Consider the following 19573-nt stretch of genomic DNA (forward strand, 5'->3'; position numbering starts at 1 on the left):
AATGCAGAACATATTTTTATAGTAAACTTCAAAAATAAATGGAAAGAAATACTGTGAAATTTAATGTGCTCCATAAAGAGCAACACACGATAGGGCATGTATTTCTTTGATAACCGCCCACCTTGGGTGCATAGTGAATATTGCTGAAGGCCAAGTGCCTACAGTGTCTGGGAAGTGGTGTTATCACTGACTACTGCATACCTTGGAGTGTTATTCCACTTAGAATATGATAGGATTGACTGTTTGGATGGGAAAAAATTAAGGATATGTAGTTCCCAACCCTATGGGCGTTGTCCCATAATTGCAAGGCTTCACTTATTTAGCCAATCACTTTACTCCCTCAGTCCTACCCCTTTTCTAATATCTAAAAACCTTTCTGGACTATGGAAAGGTTTTTTAAACTCTTGATAATTTTGAATAATAATAAATACCATCTTCATTATAATTGCTAGCCATGAGGAACTTGGCGAGCCAATCCCAACACCTTTCTGGAATATGAAAGTACAAATCCAGTTGAAGTAAAAAAAGCAAAAGGATTATAGAAGCCTTTTCAATGCACTGGTGGGACCTCATCAGCAGGTTCCTACAAATACTGGTTCCAAGTCCCTGATGGCTAGAAATTTTAACGAATATAGTCTTTGTTGTTGTTCAAGATTGTCTGTTTTAAAAAAATCTTAATTAGCCCTAATATCCTTGGTAGGCAAGTGTTGTTATACTCACTTTAGAGACTGTGTGAATAGTCCAAGATGAAACAGGTTAGTGACAGAGCCAGCATTTAGATCCAGGATCCTGAATTGCAATCCACTGAACCATAACACTAGATCATTCTGCTTTCGCTGTCAATTAGATGTTTTTTGGATTGCGCGTATGAGGTGGAATTTTCAAAAGCACCAAAATGAATTAGGACTGAAAGTAAGCTGAAGCTTTAGAAAATCAACCTGTTTGTTTATGTGTTTGATACATATTTAAGTGGGGGTTTTTTGTTTTTTCATTCCTCCTCTCCTCTGCAATCAGCCTATCAAGCTTGGGGATCACCTAAACAGCATACTGCTTGGCATGTGCGAAGATGTCATTTATGCCCGTGTGTCTGTACGGACTGTCCTGGATGCCTGCAGTGCCCACATAAGGAACAGTAATTGTGCACCTTCTTTCTCCTGTGTGAAACAGTTGGTTAAACTGGTTCTGGGAAGCCTCTCTGGGGTAAGTGTTTACAAGCAGTTGAGCAATAACTGAGAATTGCAAAAACATAGTGAAGAAATTGGTTCAAAGTCTCTTTCCAAACAGTCTTGCTTCTTGTTTATAATTCTCCCAACTTTGATTAAAGGAACACTCAGCCTAAAAATTACTGTTCTGTTTGAATGTTTTTACCTGCTTTTGTCACAAGCAGCAGTAAAAAGTGCAGTTACTGAAAGATTAAAGTGAAACGTGTTCTCTCATTTTTGTCAGTTTACTTTGTGCGTTTGCAGCACTGTGTGTGGTCACTTTCGCAGTTTTCCTGGTAAGGTCAGTTTCTCATAGTTTTGGGTCTTCCACACAGCAAATGGGGAGAAACATATTTTTTTAAATAGGAAAATGTGATTATAAAAAACAAAAATTGGAATAGGTGCTATGGGGCAGGTGTTTAACACACTTGTTTTAATTAACTGGATTGCTCTTTTAAACTTTAAATTCTGTTATGGAAAGTTTTTTATTGAAGGAAATAAGGGAATCTGTCACCAGACTTTTGAGTTCTTCTCAGATTCTACCCCGCTGTCAGACATTATTACTGGCAGGGGCTTTATATGATTATGACAAATGCACTTCTATTTTCATATGTAAAAGAAACTACATTAACTCATCTCACAAAGTTACCATTCCTGATTGGCAACCTCTCCCTTCACTATAATGTTACAACATATTCATGGGATGGTTAAATAATTGTAGGACTCTGACTAGAAATGGAGCTTACTAACTGTTAATGATGTCAAACAGTACTTCTCCCAGGATTTTCTTCCTTATTTTTATTTATAAATTATCTCTAATAACAGCACTCAGACAACTTAAGCAGAGTATTTCTACAGAATTGCTGGACTATATTTCTTAGATACTATGGTTCTGATTCACCACTATGTTACTACAGTTTTACACTGCTGCTCCTTTGGAACTCAATGAGTTACACTGGTGTAAAAATGGGTCCCTGGACACATGCAACCAGTATGATCACAGAAAAGTTTATTGCTTGATATCCTGTTTCTTGAGATGGACGAGACAGATTCCAGTGCTGTCAGAGCCTTGCTATTCTGGTTGGTAAATAGTTGCATGAAGAGATATGACTCTGGCTCAGTTTAATCTCCAGCAGTCACTGATTCCATACCTACATATCCTCCAGAGAGAGAGCTGTGAGGCATACTCTGGTCTCTGTTAGCCTAAGTATTCCAACTAAACCTGTGTCTCTCCAACGATCATCAGTGTGGTATCTGAGCTCCTCCACAGTAACTCAGTGTAGCTGTTCTTCTACAATGCAGAGCAACAGGTAGTCATTGAGAGAACCAGGCTCCAGCCAATTCAGAGCTTTTAAAATAGAGTTGGACTTGGACTGTGACCTAGATAGGCAACCAGTAGAGTGCAGAGCACTAGTGTGAATGTTCTTGATGATGTCTCTTGCTTAATAGGTGAGTTGATCTGTGTTGTATCAGTCTTAATTGCCATATGGCTTTCATACCCAATCCCAGCTAATAGCACATTAGAGTAGTAGTAGCCTGGAGGTGACAAAGATGTGAATGACTTTGACCTGCCCTTTATCTTAGCCAGCACTGATGGAAAAGATAGCAGTGGCTGAAACTGCCTATCTGGAAGTTCCAGGATCAAAGGTGAAAGCCCCTGTTTGTGCATCACCTTAATAATTGGGAAGGTGTTAAAAAAATCAATTTAAGTGTTGCTTGTTGAGATTCTGCTTGTTCTTCTGTTTCCCGCTACGAAGCAACATCATCTGTATTTTGCCTGAACAAAGCCTCAGCCAACTCTCTAAGACATTGGAATATCTGAGACCACATTGTTCACATTAAACAAGACAGGAAAATAGAACCAGGTTTCATAAGAATGTTGGTGACATCATGGTCTGTTGTATTCTTTATGCACTGAGTTAATCATCATTCTCCAATGTTCATTCCAGTGTACACAGAATAGGTCCCATTTCTGTTTGTTTCTGTCCATATCCCTGAAACTCTGATTTAATGATGTACATACACTGTTTATATATGGAAACTGTGCTGCTCTTGCTCAAGATCATATAGGGCATCCAGTTTAGAAATGTGTTCCTGTACATATCTGTTGACCCTGATTTGGCACTGTTGTACTTCAAATGTTTTCTCTTGAACTATATAGGAAATCATCCACTGAAATGCAAATAATTTTAAAATGTCATTGGGTGCATTTTATTTTTTAAAATATTTTATAAAGAGTGAGTGGGAGATAACTGATTGAACCTATTTAACATTAGTTGGATTTCATTGTAATTGTACTAGATAGAAGGTAGCCAATCCTAATTCTACCCGTTAGTTTTTATCCTAGACTTTCTGTAAATTAGAAACTATCAGTGCACTTTAAAAAGATTCTTTGAATTAATTGTATGCAAGTGTCTAGAATAAGACAAATATATGTATTGAATTATGCGGTTTTTAAAAAAAAAAAAAAGTTGGGAAGCTGCGATAAAATACGTCAAGAGTTGGAATTTCCCTTTTTGTTTTTTGTGTTATGGAAACACTTAAGGAAACACTTTTTTCAGAAAGTATTAAAGCTAATGTATGGACATCCAACATACCTACTGTGGGTACCAGCCTGAAATATCATCTACAAGCTTGCAAAACGTACAAAACGTAACTTGGCAAACAAACCCTGAATATGCGTATGGAATATCTGAAGCTATCTTAATTCTTCTATTTGCAATTTGCTTTAAAGGAACATATTTGTGTTGTAGATTTATGAAGTTATTTTCTATTTATTGGGGGGGAGGGGGAAGTACAGTATGCCAAACATGTATTGAACAAATATTACTAAAGTGATACAAATAAGGGGGGGACGGGTTCTAAAAGATAACCCTGGGAGAAATCCTAATTGATAATCCCAATTTAATGAAGAAATTCTGAATTTCCACAGACAAACTGTAATGTGAATACTTGATATTACTTCTGTTAAATGTTCATTTGCTTGAGAAAGACAATGTCCTGCTAAATGTACTGTCCTTTTATCCTGAACTATCCAGTCTTCATACTAACATGTTATTTTCAGAACACTTGACTTTGTTTTACTGCCTGTTTACAGGTGGATCAGCTTTCCTGCAACGGAGAAAGAAAATTACAGATAGACAGAAGCCAGGCCATTCGGGATAGGCTGAGAGGAAAGGGACTTCCCACAGGTAAATGCTCCATGGTGGCTAGGATGATGAAAACTTTGTGGAAGAAATCTAGGACATCAGTTCCCAACCTGTGGTCTGCAGACCCCTGGTGGTCCGCGACGCTATTACAGGGGGTCCGTGGAAAAGAAAAATAATAACATCCTCACTAAGAAAATGTACAATTTCAAATAAAAAATAATTTCATAAAGTTTCTAAAAACCACTACTGTAATTTATTTTACAACTCGTAGCATGTGGTGGACCGTGAAATGTTTGGAGGTTGAAAAAGGGTCCCCACACTCGAAAAAGTTGAACTGCTGATCTAGGATTCTTAGCCAGCCTAATGAGTGTAGTAGGAAAAGGGAGCATCCATATTCACATCCTCAGAAGCCTGATGGTTGGTACACCAAAGAGCACTGTTCAGTTAAGCACTTAAACATATGCTTAATACGCTTATCCATTGATAAATGAAAAAGAAATTGTGTAGAACATAATTTTTAAAGATATGCAGTTCAAACTATGTGTTGAGACTGGATTTATTCACATGCCAAGTATGTAGAATATAAGATATGTTATATAGAATAATAAATCATTAGAACAATTTACCAATTCACCATCACTTGAAATCTTTAAACCAAGACTAGATGTGTTCCTGAAAATTATGTTCTAGGTCAACCAGAAGTTATGGATTTGAAGCAGAAATCGTTTGTCCTGCATTATGCAGAAATTCATACTAGATGATCATAATGGTCCCTTTTAGCCTAAAATACATGCATGCAAATGTTGTATCTCACTATCAGAAGGTTACTGCTCACTTCTTCAACAGTGAACTGACACAATTGTTCAGATTAATTATTGTGCAGAAGACATAGGGTGTTTAACTCTTCCCATGCCACTGTCAGTCTTTGCCCATCTACCACCATGAAACTGGGTACAAAAGCATTTTACTGTCTGTTTAGTTCTTCTGTATTTTACTTTTGTGTTGTTTAAAAAACATAATGAGCTTGCAAGGGATTACAAGCATCAAGATAGCTACTAGGATCACCAGTAGTGCTAGACACCGCAGAGAAGTCATAGCTAAGCAGGCCAGGGCTCAAAGGCTGTGGCCCTGCAACCCTTCTGTAGTGACTGGAGCGTCAGGGCTAGGTGCTGGGAGGGAAGGATAGGCTGCTGTTCCAAATAAGAGATGGAGTTGCTCTTAAGTGCCCTCCTTCAGTGAGTTTTTTTTTCCTGCTGTCCTCCACAGGTGGTATGCATTTAGGAACAGTTGATGATGCCATGTCCCTTCAATCTGACTCTCGCACATGCACTACTGTCACTGGTTTCTGCAGCCATAATATTGTACTTCGTACATTAGCTATTTTTTCAACATATGTTTGTTCCCACACAAGAAATATAGTCGTCCTTAACTTAAAATCTCTTCTTACTTGTTTGGATTGTTTCTTTGGGTTCTTATCCCACAACTTACACTAAAAATTACTTCTGCTAAAAACCTATGTCTTAAGCTTTATTGTTAATGTATTGTTACATTTGAGTTTTACTGCTTAATTTCAGAGATTGTTACTGTAGCTCAAGCCATCTTGTTAGAGTATCTTCCTGGCTTTCTGGCTCAATTCTAGTGTGCAGCAATATCTATTTAATGTCTGGCATGTCCTCTCTCTAGGGACTATGCCTTATGCTTGCAGTGGATGTATGAGATGATATAACAGGTGTTTTCCCACTGTAACTTGTGTGATGTATTTATAAAACACCATAGGACAGGATATTCTTCCCCTTGCACAGCTTTCTTTGCATCGTTCCATCTATATGGTAGCTGTTCCTCTGAACTGCTTAAGAAGGGAATTTTTAAAAAGTTATATACTCAGAAAGTTCAACTGAGATGCAACACCTGGCTCTCTCAGGTTCAGCAGAGCTAAAGGTTTGGCTGGCCACTTTGCCCTCAGTTGGCTTCATATCTCCCTCTTCCCATATGTTCCAAGATGCCAAAAATAACAGGATTCTTTTAGTGTTGATTTTCTCTTGTGGTGTCATGGAGTGAAGTAAAAACTGGCAAGGAGCTAGTAGAGATACAATAACTTACTGAGTGACAGCCAGACTGCAGTAGACTCCAGAGAATTTATACCTTTTATATTTCTATTTTTATAGCTATGTTCCTGTCATTGGTAATAATTCTGTCAATATTGGTGTAGTTCAGCATGCCATAAGGACACAGCTTCTAGAATCTGGCACTCAAATTTAGTACTGGTTACACTAATGATAATCCTGGAGTGAGGAACCTCAAGTAGAAAGCCAACATACAAATGTGCTTTAGAAAAGTAAATAAAAGACAGAATATTTTCCTGTTTCCTTTTTATACTATATAATTTATCGTTTGTGTGCACTTGACACTGAATTGTTCAGTGTGACAGTCGTTAGGAAAGTTTGTCTCACATGGAACTAACATAATGTATGTGTGAAGCAAGGTTTACACTATCCACTTAAGAATGCTAAAGTGTTGTTATGCACAAGTAATACATTTCTATTTCCAAAGACTGAATTAACCTAGTAGATTTGATGTGCTGAATTGAGAAATATGCTTAGATTGACATTTGTCATGTAATTTCTAGAGCTTCCTGTAAAATCTTTGAAAACCATTGGCCTTCTAGTCAGATCACAAGCTTGTTTCCTCTGTTCAAATTCGAGTTGCCATGGCATAGTAACTAATGCAGGCCAAATATCTCAAAATATTTTCCACTTCAGTTATATAAATCAAATATTTTGCACTCCTAACATGCTGAATGTTTTTAGCATTTGCTTTTTCTACATTGTTCCTCCTTTAAAATAAAACAAAAAAGACTTGCTGTTTTTTAAAATAAATTGTGAATGTTCACGCCAATGAAAAATTGAATTAACTTTACCTCATTTGTCTTTGCTCCTCTTTTGTATTCAATTTCCATTAATATTCTAGTAAATGAATTTACTGGCAGGAATAGTGGCAGAAATAAACTTCAAGTAAATATTGGAAAATATTTGCAGATAGTGAGTTTTATACTTAAAAACGTGAGTATTCATGCCAGGAACCTATTTCTTCCTGTCTGTTCAGCCACCAAGAAACAGAAACAATGCAACCTGATTTTGTGTCCCATCTAAACTAACCTACTGGTTAGTTACAAATATAAAATACTTTTTTATACTTACAATCTACAAACCATTTGGCATATATTTTGTCTTCATGAATAAATGTGAGGAAATTGTAAGCCACTCAGAGAGTCCATGAACACTGAGAGAAACTAAATTTATTGAATACATTATTTGATGCAAATTATGGCCTCCACCCTGCAAAAAGAACCATCTGTGCAGAACCCTATTAAAGTCACTGGGGCTTCCCACACACTCAGGAGCCCACCCTCTCAGCTCCTTAAATCAGGTCCTATTTGTTGAGTTCTAATTATTATGGAAATCTTGGTCATTGTCCTCATCTATTTATCCACTGTGTTCAAACTCTTATCATTGGGCTATGAGAGCAAGAGGGAGGAGGAAAAGTGTCTCTTGCATTACTATCTTTCTTCCTATAAAGATGCTTCCTCAGCTTGTTTCTTGCTCTCTCTCCATACACACATTTTTCTGACTTACATTTGATGTGTTTGTGGTGTTAGGATCATAGGATTATTAAGATTGAATGTTAACTGGGGGTGGGCTGTCCAGCAAACTGTCAAACCTTGACTACCCTAAGAAAAGATATGCCAATTGTATAAAGTGAGGAATCATTTCTAAGGGATTTGTCCAAATGAGTAGCCTTATCTTTGTGTGTGTCGTATTCATCTGAATGTATTAAAGTAAGGCAGGAAATGATTCAGCAGAGTTGGATGAAATCTTAGGTGCTGACACTCTCCGTTTAACCACACACTGTAATTATAAGCTGTAAAAATAGCAGATGCATCCTAAAGGTGATCATTAAAGTATTTAGGACATCAAAGGAACAAATGAGATGACATTTCTAAATGAAAACTGTAGTGCTTAATTAGCGATCTCCTGAATATTTTTTCTTTAAATTTAGCCACTCGGCAAAAACTGACAGCAAAAGTTTGTAATTTGTAGTTGTGCCTGTTTCTTAGGGAGGGAAGGAGATTTTTTTTTAATAACCTGTTTTAGTTATTTTATTGAGAAGGAAAAGTAACAATCAGTCTGCAAAGAAATCAAATGAATTGATGTCTTCCACATTTCTGAGCTGGCATAAATCGTTCTAAACTGTTTCCTGCTAAACCCAAGTTGATTGTTTTTCAGATAACAGTAAATATGGCAGAGTACTTTATTCAGAAAGTTTTTGTCTGGCATTATCATCATCATCATCTTTTCAGCATTAGAAAAACAGAAATGTGTAGGTGGAGAATAACTTAATGAGTTTGGCAAAACAAATAGGAAGCCAGTAAAGGATCTGAAATCCAGGGCACTTTTTGTTATTTGTATCACAGTGGTGCTTTGAGCCCCCAAATGAGATTCGGATGCTGTTATGTAAAAACATAGTAAGAGATGGTCCCTTCCCTGAAGATTTCATAATCTAAATAAAGAGGGCAGACAAAAGGTCACAGGGGAAACAGTGGCAGAGATATGAAGTGACTTGATGCTGCAACTGACCAACTGTGTGACCTTGGACAATTTTTGGTGTTTTTGCATATCGAGGGAAGCAAGGTGACCACTGAGGCATTAATATGAGAAGAGCACATAATCATATAAAAACCTCCACTAATATCTGAGAAAAAAGAACAACCATGCAGTTAAATTCTAGAAGGGATATTGAGAGGGCAAGAGGGATTGTAAAGGCAAAATGCTGCTTGGTAAAGTGTTTGCAGAATAAACTGCTTGGTTACCCAAAATACTGAGTTCTGGAGTTGTTTGCTTCCTTCTTAACATTTGTTCTAGTGCAAAAAAAGAACATGTGTGGGGCTGAAAGGTTTGCATTCTTGCCACTTTTTACTCACAGCGCCTCAAAAGGTAATTTCTCCCAGCTCACGTTCTTTACAAGGAACACACTAACTTTAATCTGATAAGTGGGATTTCTCCACCAAAAAGAGACGGGGGGAGGGGGAGTGAATGTTTCCATCAAGCAACCCTTTGGCCACATCTGGCTCTGTTATCTCCTTTCTGGCTTCCAGCCTGCCACTAAGGGATTGCAAATCCAACTTCTTTTATGAGGTTCCCCCTCTCATTCGAGTGACTAGCTGCTTTGTTTTATAATAAGGATTTTTCTGTTTGCATCCAGCAATACTGATTGCTGTTCTGGGAGATCTTTTTAACTTTACTGTAATCACTTCCTTTTTACAGAGCTTCCAGTCCCACACTGATAGCTATATATAGAAAGAAGATATAATCATATGTCTGAAAAGGAAAATATATTTTATGTTAGCCAGCAAAAGAAAAAGATAGGGGAAAGTGTTTTTAAAAGCTTGAACTAAATTCACTCAATGAGAATAAATATAGCTTGCATTCTAAAACTGTCAGATAAACTGCATTGACAGCATCCACAGTTACATAACATCTGATCAATTGCCTGCACTACCCTGTTAATGCACTGCTACAGGCAAATTAATAGATGAAGCTTGTTTAGGGCCAGAGTATGGAGCTCTTTCTCAGAGGGAAATCAGTGAAAATATTTGGGGGGCGATGTCCTATTTAGTGTGAGTAAAGACGGCACAATTTGGCCCTTCGGTTGTAATTGTACCACACAAATTTGCAAATGTGGATGTGACTTTGTTCACAGTTGAAATCGCTAAATGAAAACGTAGCTAGATCTGTGATTGTTCTGAGAACATGGCTTCTGCCTCTGCAAAAACAAAGGGAGTTACCTTTTCTTTCGAGTCTCAGAAGTAGACCTGGGGGAACAAGCGTCTTTTCAGTTTGTGGAAGTTCTGAAAAATGGAAGTGGGGGGGAATTTGGTCTGGGTTGAACTGAATCAAAAAATTGTGAAACGTTTTGGCAAATTGAAAAAAAATCCATTTTAGGTTGAAATAATTGACCTGAAACACACGGGAGGAGGAGCCCTCCTTTGCATCTCTAGCCCAGAGGTTAGGACACTCACCTGAGATGTGGGAGATCCAAAATTCCCTCCTCTACTGGATATGGAGAAAGGATTTAAACTTGTCTCCTGTGCTGCAGAAGAGTGCCCTACCCACCAGGCTGTCAAGTCATCCTGCCTCTTTTTTCTTAACTCAATGACTATTCATTGTCATTCAGTGAACAGAGAAACAGAATGAGAATTATTGTGTTTTCTAGAGGTTAGGGCGCTCCCTGAGGATGTGAGAGATGCAAATTCAAATCCCTTCTGGATCTCTCACATCTCAGGTGAGTGCCCTAATTTCTGTGCTAAAGATTATAAGGAAGGCCATCCCTGGCCTCTGAGTCCTCCAAAATTTGGTTTTGGCTAAAACTATTCAGCAAATTTGTGTCAAATTCATGAATAATTTTAGGTCAACCAAAACTACATTTTTCAATAAATAAATTATTTGTCTGAAAAATGTCACTCACCTCTAATCAGAAGTGACTTATAATAAATGATTTGTGTTTAATTTCAGTATTTATTTACATTCACTCATCTTATTTTATTATATTACACATTACAATCATGTGATTACTATAATTGCATTTGCATTACTTAAAACAATTATAAATTGGCACCAGTACAGGTTAAATACCAAAAGATGGTGCTAGAAATTAGGCACTAGCATACAATTGTGATGAGCATGGTAGAAATAGATAAATAGAAACACTTTAACGTAAGGGTAATTTTGAGGAAAGGCAGAGCTGTCTATCTCAGGTACTTACATGGTCATCAGTATCTTAATGCCTCACAAGTTATTCATATCACATGTGTTATCCTCACAACACCCCTGTGGGGTAAGGGAGTACTATCCTCCCGTTTTGCAAATGGGAAACTGAGGCAGAGAATAACTCAATGGCATGCCAAAATTTCACAAGATGTTGGTGGCTGATCAGGGAATTGAAACGATCTCCATAGCCCCAGTCCATAAATGAAACCACAAGGCCATCCATTTTCCATTTCCTTTTAATAATTTAGATTTAGGCTAAAAAGTTCACAGTGAGTATGTACCTGTACAAAAGTGCACCATGCTGGCCTTATCTAGCCATATTCCCTTTCTTCTCTGTGTTGGATATTTAATTCTCTTATGGGGCTTTCCCTCATAATCTTTCCATTATTTTAAAGTGGTGATTATTCACACAGTTAAAAGCAAAGAGTGTAAACATAAATAAATGAACCTTCTCCTACAGCTGGAGTGAACAAATCACCAAGATAAAGGATAAATCCATAGTTCTGACTTAAACATGCACATTTGTGGAGGGAAAAGATGTTTTTAAAGTTGTTGGGGTTTTTTTAAATGGCAATACTAAGTTCTCCGCTACATTAGACAGTCTACCACTTGATTAGTTGGAGAAATGGGCCTGTTGCTATAAAACCATGTGAGAGAGATCTGCTATAGCCCTCTGAGGAGTCTTGATATAAGTAGTTTCAAAGTAGCATTTCTGAAGAGATAAGAAAGTAACAATCGTGTTATTTACCTTTCCTCCGGGCTGGCTTTTGTAGACTGTGAAATACCACAGCAATTGTTCTGTGAGTAAGGAAAGGGAGGCTCTACACTACAGACTTACTTGAAGCTTTAGGAATATGGGAGATGCTCTGGCTAATCACTGGTTGGGCTAAGGCAATCATCAAATTTGCTCCCGGCTGCCTGCAGTTGAGCCACTCCTCTGATGAGCTACGAATCTGGTCTGTGTGTGACCATGAGGGAGCAACTCAGTAGTGTAAGGATCAGCATTGTCTACACAACTAAGCAAGGGCATTCTCATCTGTGGCTTTGGCTACGTCACATAATGTTCACATCTGTAAAATGGGGTTAATAACTACATCACAGTAGTCATGACTATTAAACAGCTGCTTGAAAAGAATTATATACTAGTTCAGTCAGTGCTCATTTGTAATTAGAGTGTGTATGTGCTGGGAAGGACCTTAAAGAGGAGACAGTGAGAATGATGGGATGAGCAACAGAAGATAAGAATAAGGAAGAGGAGACAAAACAATATGGGCAAGAGCAAGGGGATGGAGAGCAGAGTATAAATATGAATTGGGAAGACAAGAGACTGAGAAAGGAAGATGCTGCATTTCAGAGAAAGAACAGAGAATAGCAAACAGGTGTGGAAGGAAGAAAAATAGTGTAGCATGAGCTTCAGAACAGGAGGATATAAAAAGGAATAAAAAGATCTTGGAAGGAAATAAGCAAGAGAAGTGATTTTTTTTTAACTTGATTGTTTTCGACTGCTATGAGCTTGCGGGGGAAAGGGTGATATTTGGAACACTTGTGTGTACATTAATGTTGCGGTTTATTCTGTGATCTACAGTAGGAAAGGGGAGCAGGGGGAATAGGTAAAATTCAACCAAAGTGCAAAAAAATCTCAGTTTAGATGAAGAATTGTTCCTTCTCTTTTCCTTTTTCTTCTCAATGTTATAGTATAGGCCTCAATGTAAGTTGCTGGCTCCACTCCTCTTCCAACCCGTTGACCTTGTGGCAGTCTGAAGATTTAGGGGGATGCAAAGAATCATTTACACAACCCTTCCCAAAATCCTCAGCCCTGTCCTGTGCTTTGTGATGTGTTCACAGGAGATTGGAGTGAAACTATTTTGTAGCCTACTGTCTATGCTAAAGCCAGCACTTATTCCCTTCAGTCATATGTTAAAGCCGACACTGGCAGCATAAGTCAATGTGTGAATTGTTTAAAGATGGTATTCTAAGCATTCCAATCAGCAGAATGGAATAGCAATGTGGAAATGGGCTTCTATCAGGCATCCACCTCATGCACTGCTTTCTAACAAGACAGCTCATCTTCTCACCTGTCAATATAATTACCAAGTGAGTGGCATTGCTGCAGGCATGAACACTATCCCAGTCCCTGATGATGAAATATTGATTAGGGCCCTCACTCTTCCTTTCAAGGAAAGATAAAGTGGGCATGATGTTCAGGAGTGGGAAGCATGTCCACATGCTGAGGTCAGGAGTCAGTCTTTTCATTGCTGAGCCTCCGGTATAACGAAGCACCTGGCACGCCTTGCCAGCACCTCCCAACATGTCCACAGTACACGAGCAATGCTTCAGGTTGATACTAGGCTCCTCCCCCGCCACTTTCTCGTTCCTATATTTGTACAGTTCATGGTCCCTTCCTGCACTCTGTCTCCATGTACAACAAACATGCTTGCTGCTCTGTGTGGGGACAGAATTGGCGGTCATAATATGCTTGGACTCAGTTTTCATTCTTATGACCCCAGTTCAGGATAGCACTTAAACATGTGCAAGTGTAAATTCTTTCTTGAACAAGGATACTTTCTTAAATTAGGGCCTATATGGTTCACAAGTTCATCCTAAAATATAGTCAAAGTGTTATAGGGAAGTTGTAGCCATCTTTGGAGAGATAGGGGGCTTTCCTCACTTTCCTTTAACATCATTATTATTTCGCTAGATTTACTGCGTGCATTTAATTTCAGTTTAGGCACTCTGAGCTGGAGAGTGGAGCAATTAGGTGAAGTAATGCGAAAAAGCAATTTTTCCAGATAAAAATCTGACTTTTAGAATTGGAACTTTGGGTAAAGTTGGTGATTTCACTTTAATGTTTTTCCCCTGAGAATCTTAAATAAATATTGAAAATATTGAAATACATTTCTGATATTTATGAGTTGACGAGTTGCCAAAGTGCATCTACCCTTTTTGCATGTGTTGCAGTATTTACGCCCTTTCCTAAACTACAATGTTTACACACAATATGGGGTAGGGAGAAGAGACCCTTGGCAGCAGCAGGCTCATTTGTGGTGGTGCTGTGGCCTATGACCATTTGAAGGCCATTTACGTGCAAACTGGCTGATAGCCAGCCATTGAACATTTGAGCTAGGAGCCTTCTGAGTAATCAGTGGCACAAATCATCAGCAGACCCCATGTAAAGTGGTGGCCAGCCATGACTTATTTTATTTTTTTAATTGAGGTGTAGGGCTTTAACTCTAATTTTGTAATAGTGACTCAGTTGTGTAAAAATCAGTTCGAGGAACTTTATCCTTTTAACAAAGCCTTTCATTTTAGTATTTTGAATGAGTTGGAACACACAGCATTTTTTGTCCTTCCTTGAAGACATTTAGTCTCTTCTGAAGCTCAGAACACTAAAATGTTATGACTTTGAAAGGATAAGAAAAACTTATTTTTAACATGTTATTCAAGCCACAATGGTAACGAAAAAAGAGTAGACTGTTAAAGTTTAGGGGTGCTAAACAGAGAGCTTTCGGTTTGTAGAAACACTTGTGTGTTCTCTTAGAGCACTCAATAAAATACAATAAAAAGTAATAGACTCACTGGAAGCTCAGCAGGAGTCTAATACACAAGTGTGGCTCTTGACAAGAGTTGATCAACTCTCTAACAAAGGGCAGCAGTTCAGATTCCAGAACTGTCTTTCACAATAGAAAGTTCAGTGCAGCAAATTACTCTGAGCTCAAGGATTGTTTTCTTTTGTGAAGAAGACTTCAAGGCTGACTCAGAGGGAAGAAATATAGGCTAATATCTCATCTGGGATATTGTTAAAAGTTCATTCTGAGCGACAGCGTGCACCACTATAGCCCTAGCTGGGTTGGCAGAAAGAGTGACTTGGCCACATGCCGATGACTGTTTTCAATCAGTTTTTCCCAGCAGGGATGCTATAATGGGGTGAAAATCGACATGTATAACGTCTGTACACCTCCAGTTAAGAAGGTTATACATCATCCATGTAGTTTTTAGCAGTATACTTCTGGAGTTGTAATATGCACATAACTATTCTATGTTGGGAATAAACATTTTTGTTCATATTTCCATAACTTTATATTGAAAGTTTTCAAATGTTTCTGTAATAGGAGCTGGACATTGTCTGATCCTCTTGAATATTAGTCATTTTTAGTAGTTTTACCTCTTGAATATTAGTAATTTTTAAATATTTACCCCAGTAATTTAAAGCAAGTGCCATTTGATTCCTCGAGGCCTTACGTACATGAGTAAGTGGCTTGTAGGATCAGACCCTATGCTATTTTTAACAAAATGCTTGCATCAGTGAAGAGTCCCAAAGATTTTGGTGTGGTTACTAATGTTTCTAAGTACTTCTCATGGCAGTCATTATTTGTGAAATTGGGCCCATAGTTTCCAGAAAGTTTCATGAGACTATTCAGTGATAGTGGAGTGATCTTGAGGTTATTTGACGTTTAGCATTCTTCCAAGTACACTTGTAGAAGCAATATCTTATTTGATATTATTATTATTATTATTATTAATTATTTTTAATCCTTTTTTTAAAGTAATTTCAAAATAGCTTACTATATTCTGCTGTTCTATAAGTTCAGAGCAAATTCACTCAAAAGCTTAAAATACACAGAATTTTAATTCACTCCTTAATAAAATGTAAAGCATAAAAGCTTATACAATTAGCCTGTTCTTGAAAACTCGATCAGAGTGCATATCTTAAGATCAGAGAGTTAACTCAAGAGTTTAACGTAATCCAAAAATAGTAATTACAGTAAGATCTGGGATTTTTGAAATTCCAATTTACATAGTCATCTCCTACTGCAGCATATGCTGTAGTGCAGGTAATCAGTAGAGCAAACCTAGACTTGTCATAAAACAATAAAAATGTGGATTATGCCTTTAGAGCATAAGGGGGAAATTATGTAAACTATAGTGTTAATATTTTCAGGAGTGCTTCAGATTATTTTCAAAAGACTATTTGGCAGTGAGAGAACTGTTAAAATATTATTTTAAAAATATTATCCTCCACTAGGCCAGGAACTCATCCTTGGATATTGAGAAACAAAGAAAATGAATGTTTGTCAGTATCTGATAACATAAGCATTGGTTTGGATTATTAACAACTGAGAAATCCTTTAAAGTAGTTCCAGCATTTACATGATAAATCAAAAGCTGCATTTTTAAATCGTGTGTAGTTTACAAAGTCAATAACTTTTGTTGCACTCCAGTGCCTGAACTGAAAGTACATACCTGATGGATTCTTCTCATTCCAGGAAGAAGCCTAATGGTTGATGCATCAGAAGAACACAAGGCTCAGGTCTCTCAACAGGCCATGCTTAACAAAGGACTTAGTAAATCTATGGGATTCCTGTCCATCAGAGGAGAACGAGGTGGGGAAGACTTGTTCCAGGGCATTTCTTCAGATTACTGCTCTGGACGTGAAGATGCATACTGTCCGTATCGGTGTAGAACCGATGACTTGGAAAGAAAAAATAACCTTGGATCAGACAGTGCTCACAAACGGAAGGTTTGGGCTTCCTCCACAGACTTGCTGTGCACAACTGACAAAGCAACTGAGACAGTCCGTTCTGGAGAGTCTCATATACATGACAATCACTATGAGACAGTTACTGTACGGACTTCAACTACCACTAGGAACAAGGAAGCAAGATACTCTGATGGAAGCATAGCACTGGATGTCTTTGGCCCTCAAAAACTGGAGCAGGTGCGCCAGGTGCCAGAGTCATCAGCCTCTGCAGCAATATCATGTGCCTTCGACAGGATTAGAGAGAGACAGAAGAAATTGCAGGCTCTGAGGGAAGCCATGGATGTAGAAGGTTAGTGGTGTTCTGAATTTCTTGGTGGTGGTGTGCGAGGTAGGCACCTTATGTAGAGGCTTCCTCCATTTGACTAAGTTAATATCTCTATAGCAGCTCTGGGTGGAGGTGAGATCTTGCTTTATCTTCAATTTTTAAGTAAACTATAGAACATTAGCATGGCAGTTGCCAGTGTGGAGGTAGGAATATAATTATTGCTATACTGGATTGGACATTTAGGCCAGTATCCTGTTTGACGTTATCCCATGCCAGATGCTTCAGAAGAAGTGGCAGGAACCCCTGTACTAGACGATTATGGAGTAACTTTCCTCCAGCGACAGTTTTTCGAAACTCCCAGTAATCAGAGGTTGGTTTATGCCCGAAAGCAGAATGGATTATATCCCTTCCAACCTGGTTGATTGGTTGGTTGTATATTAATAACTTTTAATGTTCTTGTTAACCTTTTTGAATCTTGGTTGACTCAATGGTCGCAAGTGGCAATGAGTCCCATGGAAAAACATCTCCTTTTATCGCATCTGTGGACATTCATCAATTCCTCTGTATGTAAAACCCAACAGGTGCGACTGTGTATTTTATTTTAAAAACTTGCTACAGTTTACATGGGTTTAGTTGTGGGTAATAGTAAGTAAGGGACAAATTCTGACCTTGAATAGGCAGCATGCTTTGCTTCGTAGCTTGTAAAATCACCTAATGCACAAGACAGAATAGCTGTATTTATTTGACATTCAGAGCTAGATAGATACAGAGATTTCACTGCTAGGTTACTGTTTTGAATCTGACTGAGGTCAGTAGTGTTGAAAAATCATTACCGTCTGGCTGCTGTGTGACTACTGTCTGCATGAAATGACTGTTTTAGTCCAGTTTCTAGTGGGCATGTCTAAGGCCTTAATTCAGGAGAACATCCCTGTTTACACAAGATGGTTACACACCTTTCTGAAGTGTGGCTTAAATCACAAAAATCGCTATAAGCCCCTCTTCTGGCCATCTCAATAGAGAGTTAGGATTGAAAGGCCTAGAGATCAAACTACCCCCTCACCACTGGAAGTAATCCTTGCCTGTCAGTGATGAGGCATGTTATTGGGACAGTATGGGGAAGCTTGAAATGCCCTGCTCTTCCTGTCTAGCCGGTTAGCATCTTTGATAAATGCTACTTTTTTAAAGCGATAGAATGAAACTGGGTAAAGTTATATACCTGAAGATAACCAATGTGTATCTGGAATTAGAATTTGTCCCTCTATAATGCATACACCAAGGTTATAAGTGGAGGCTTTTGTCATTTAGGGATCTTAGTTGAAGGAGAATGTATCATCCCTTATTTCTGTCTAGAAAAGTGCAAAAATTATAGTAGATAAAATAAAAAGCACCAATACTTCCTGAGCTGTGCCATCTAGTTACATTATTGTTTCAGAGTTTTTCATGTTGAAACTAAGGTGGTGTTTTTTCCTTTAAGCACTCACTTCCTTAATTTTGAAATGTCACTATCCCTGGCAATATTATTTGAAAAATTGTAAAGCCAGACTAACTAATCTGACTAATATATGAATTAATTTAACCACCAATCTTTGACTACATGCAGTTTGAAACCAAAGAGCATGCCACTCCCTGGAAATTAAAAAAAATAAATTGTCCCACCCTTTAGGAGCTCTGCTTTGTGTATTTTAATCTTGCACAGCAGCAAAACCAAAGACAGACAATCCAATTGATGAGCAAGAGTTTATCATTTCCAGTCAGACAGTTTGGGTCTGTGCCCTGAAAACTTCTGAGATGATTCCAATGTATGAAATTTCTAGATTCCTGTAAGGAAAAGGTGAAAGTGCAGTTCAAGATAACAGATACTCTGGCTTCCCATTCAGTGTTGAATGACAAATTTACTTTGAGACAATAATTAATGACTCATTTACTATCATTATGAATTCACAACAGCTATTTGATAGAAAAGGTGGTAAGACAGTTTCCAGGAAAGGTTTGAGTTGTGACCTGCACATCTTACATTCCCTTTAAAAAGAATTGTGAAATATACATCTTTATGCATTGATTTAGTCCTTACCCAAAACAAGAGCTTTGCTTTTGAGTAGAGAGGAATTTTCAGTTAATTAGATAAGTCATTTTGAGAGACAAGTCTTCAAATATGTGGCTTTTCATTTCTTTAAACTATTCTGTTTAATTTTTTGTCCATTATTCACAAGTGATTGGACTAAAATCATGTTTTAAATATGAATTCTCAATGAAACCTACTGTCAACTGGTTTATTTATTGGAAATTTCTTTGTCCAGTTGGAGTGTGCAGGGTTATTAGATATCAGATGTGGCTCCATCTGTGTTTATAACTTGCAAGATAAGTCTGTTGAATGTTACACACTCTCTGACTTATTTTGTATGAAGCAAAGATTTCATAAAACATGAACTATGTCTACCTCTTTTCATTACCTCCATCCCTCTCTTATTCTCTCTTTTTTTCACTGTATGAGACAGTATCTTGCATGTTGTTAAAATAGGTTAGACCCTTAAAGTGTATGACAATAGCTTAAGGGTCGGAGGGGGAGAATTCTAGATTTGTGTCTTTTTCTTGCT

At 37.8% G+C, this 19573-nt stretch overlaps 1 protein-coding gene across 8 annotated transcripts in view; it reads left to right on the forward strand.

Moving 5' to 3' along the window:
* The window catches only part of PTPN13 (protein tyrosine phosphatase non-receptor type 13), a 167460-nt gene that overhangs the window by 65594 nt on the left and 82293 nt on the right, over positions 1-19573 (forward strand). For 7 of the 8 annotated variants that reach the window (XM_067557121.1, XM_067557125.1, XM_067557124.1 and 4 more), the window contains exons 5-7: positions 1015-1200; positions 4300-4393; positions 16440-17003. In XM_067557121.1, coding sequence (XP_067413222.1) covers positions 1015-1200; positions 4300-4393; positions 16440-17003 — 844 coding nt within the window. Of the gene's footprint in view, positions 1-823; positions 913-1014; positions 1201-4299; positions 4394-16439; positions 17004-19573 lie in introns of those variants that run through there. The other variant, XM_067557128.1, reaches the window with a different exon arrangement.

The sequence above is a fragment of the Emydura macquarii genome, unplaced genomic scaffold, assembly GCF_026122565.2.
Source record: "Emydura macquarii macquarii isolate MOO-44397 ecotype Brisbane River unplaced genomic scaffold, CSIRO-AGI_Emac_v2 contig_1790, whole genome shotgun sequence".
NCBI lineage: Eukaryota > Metazoa > Chordata > Testudines > Chelidae > Emydura > Emydura macquarii.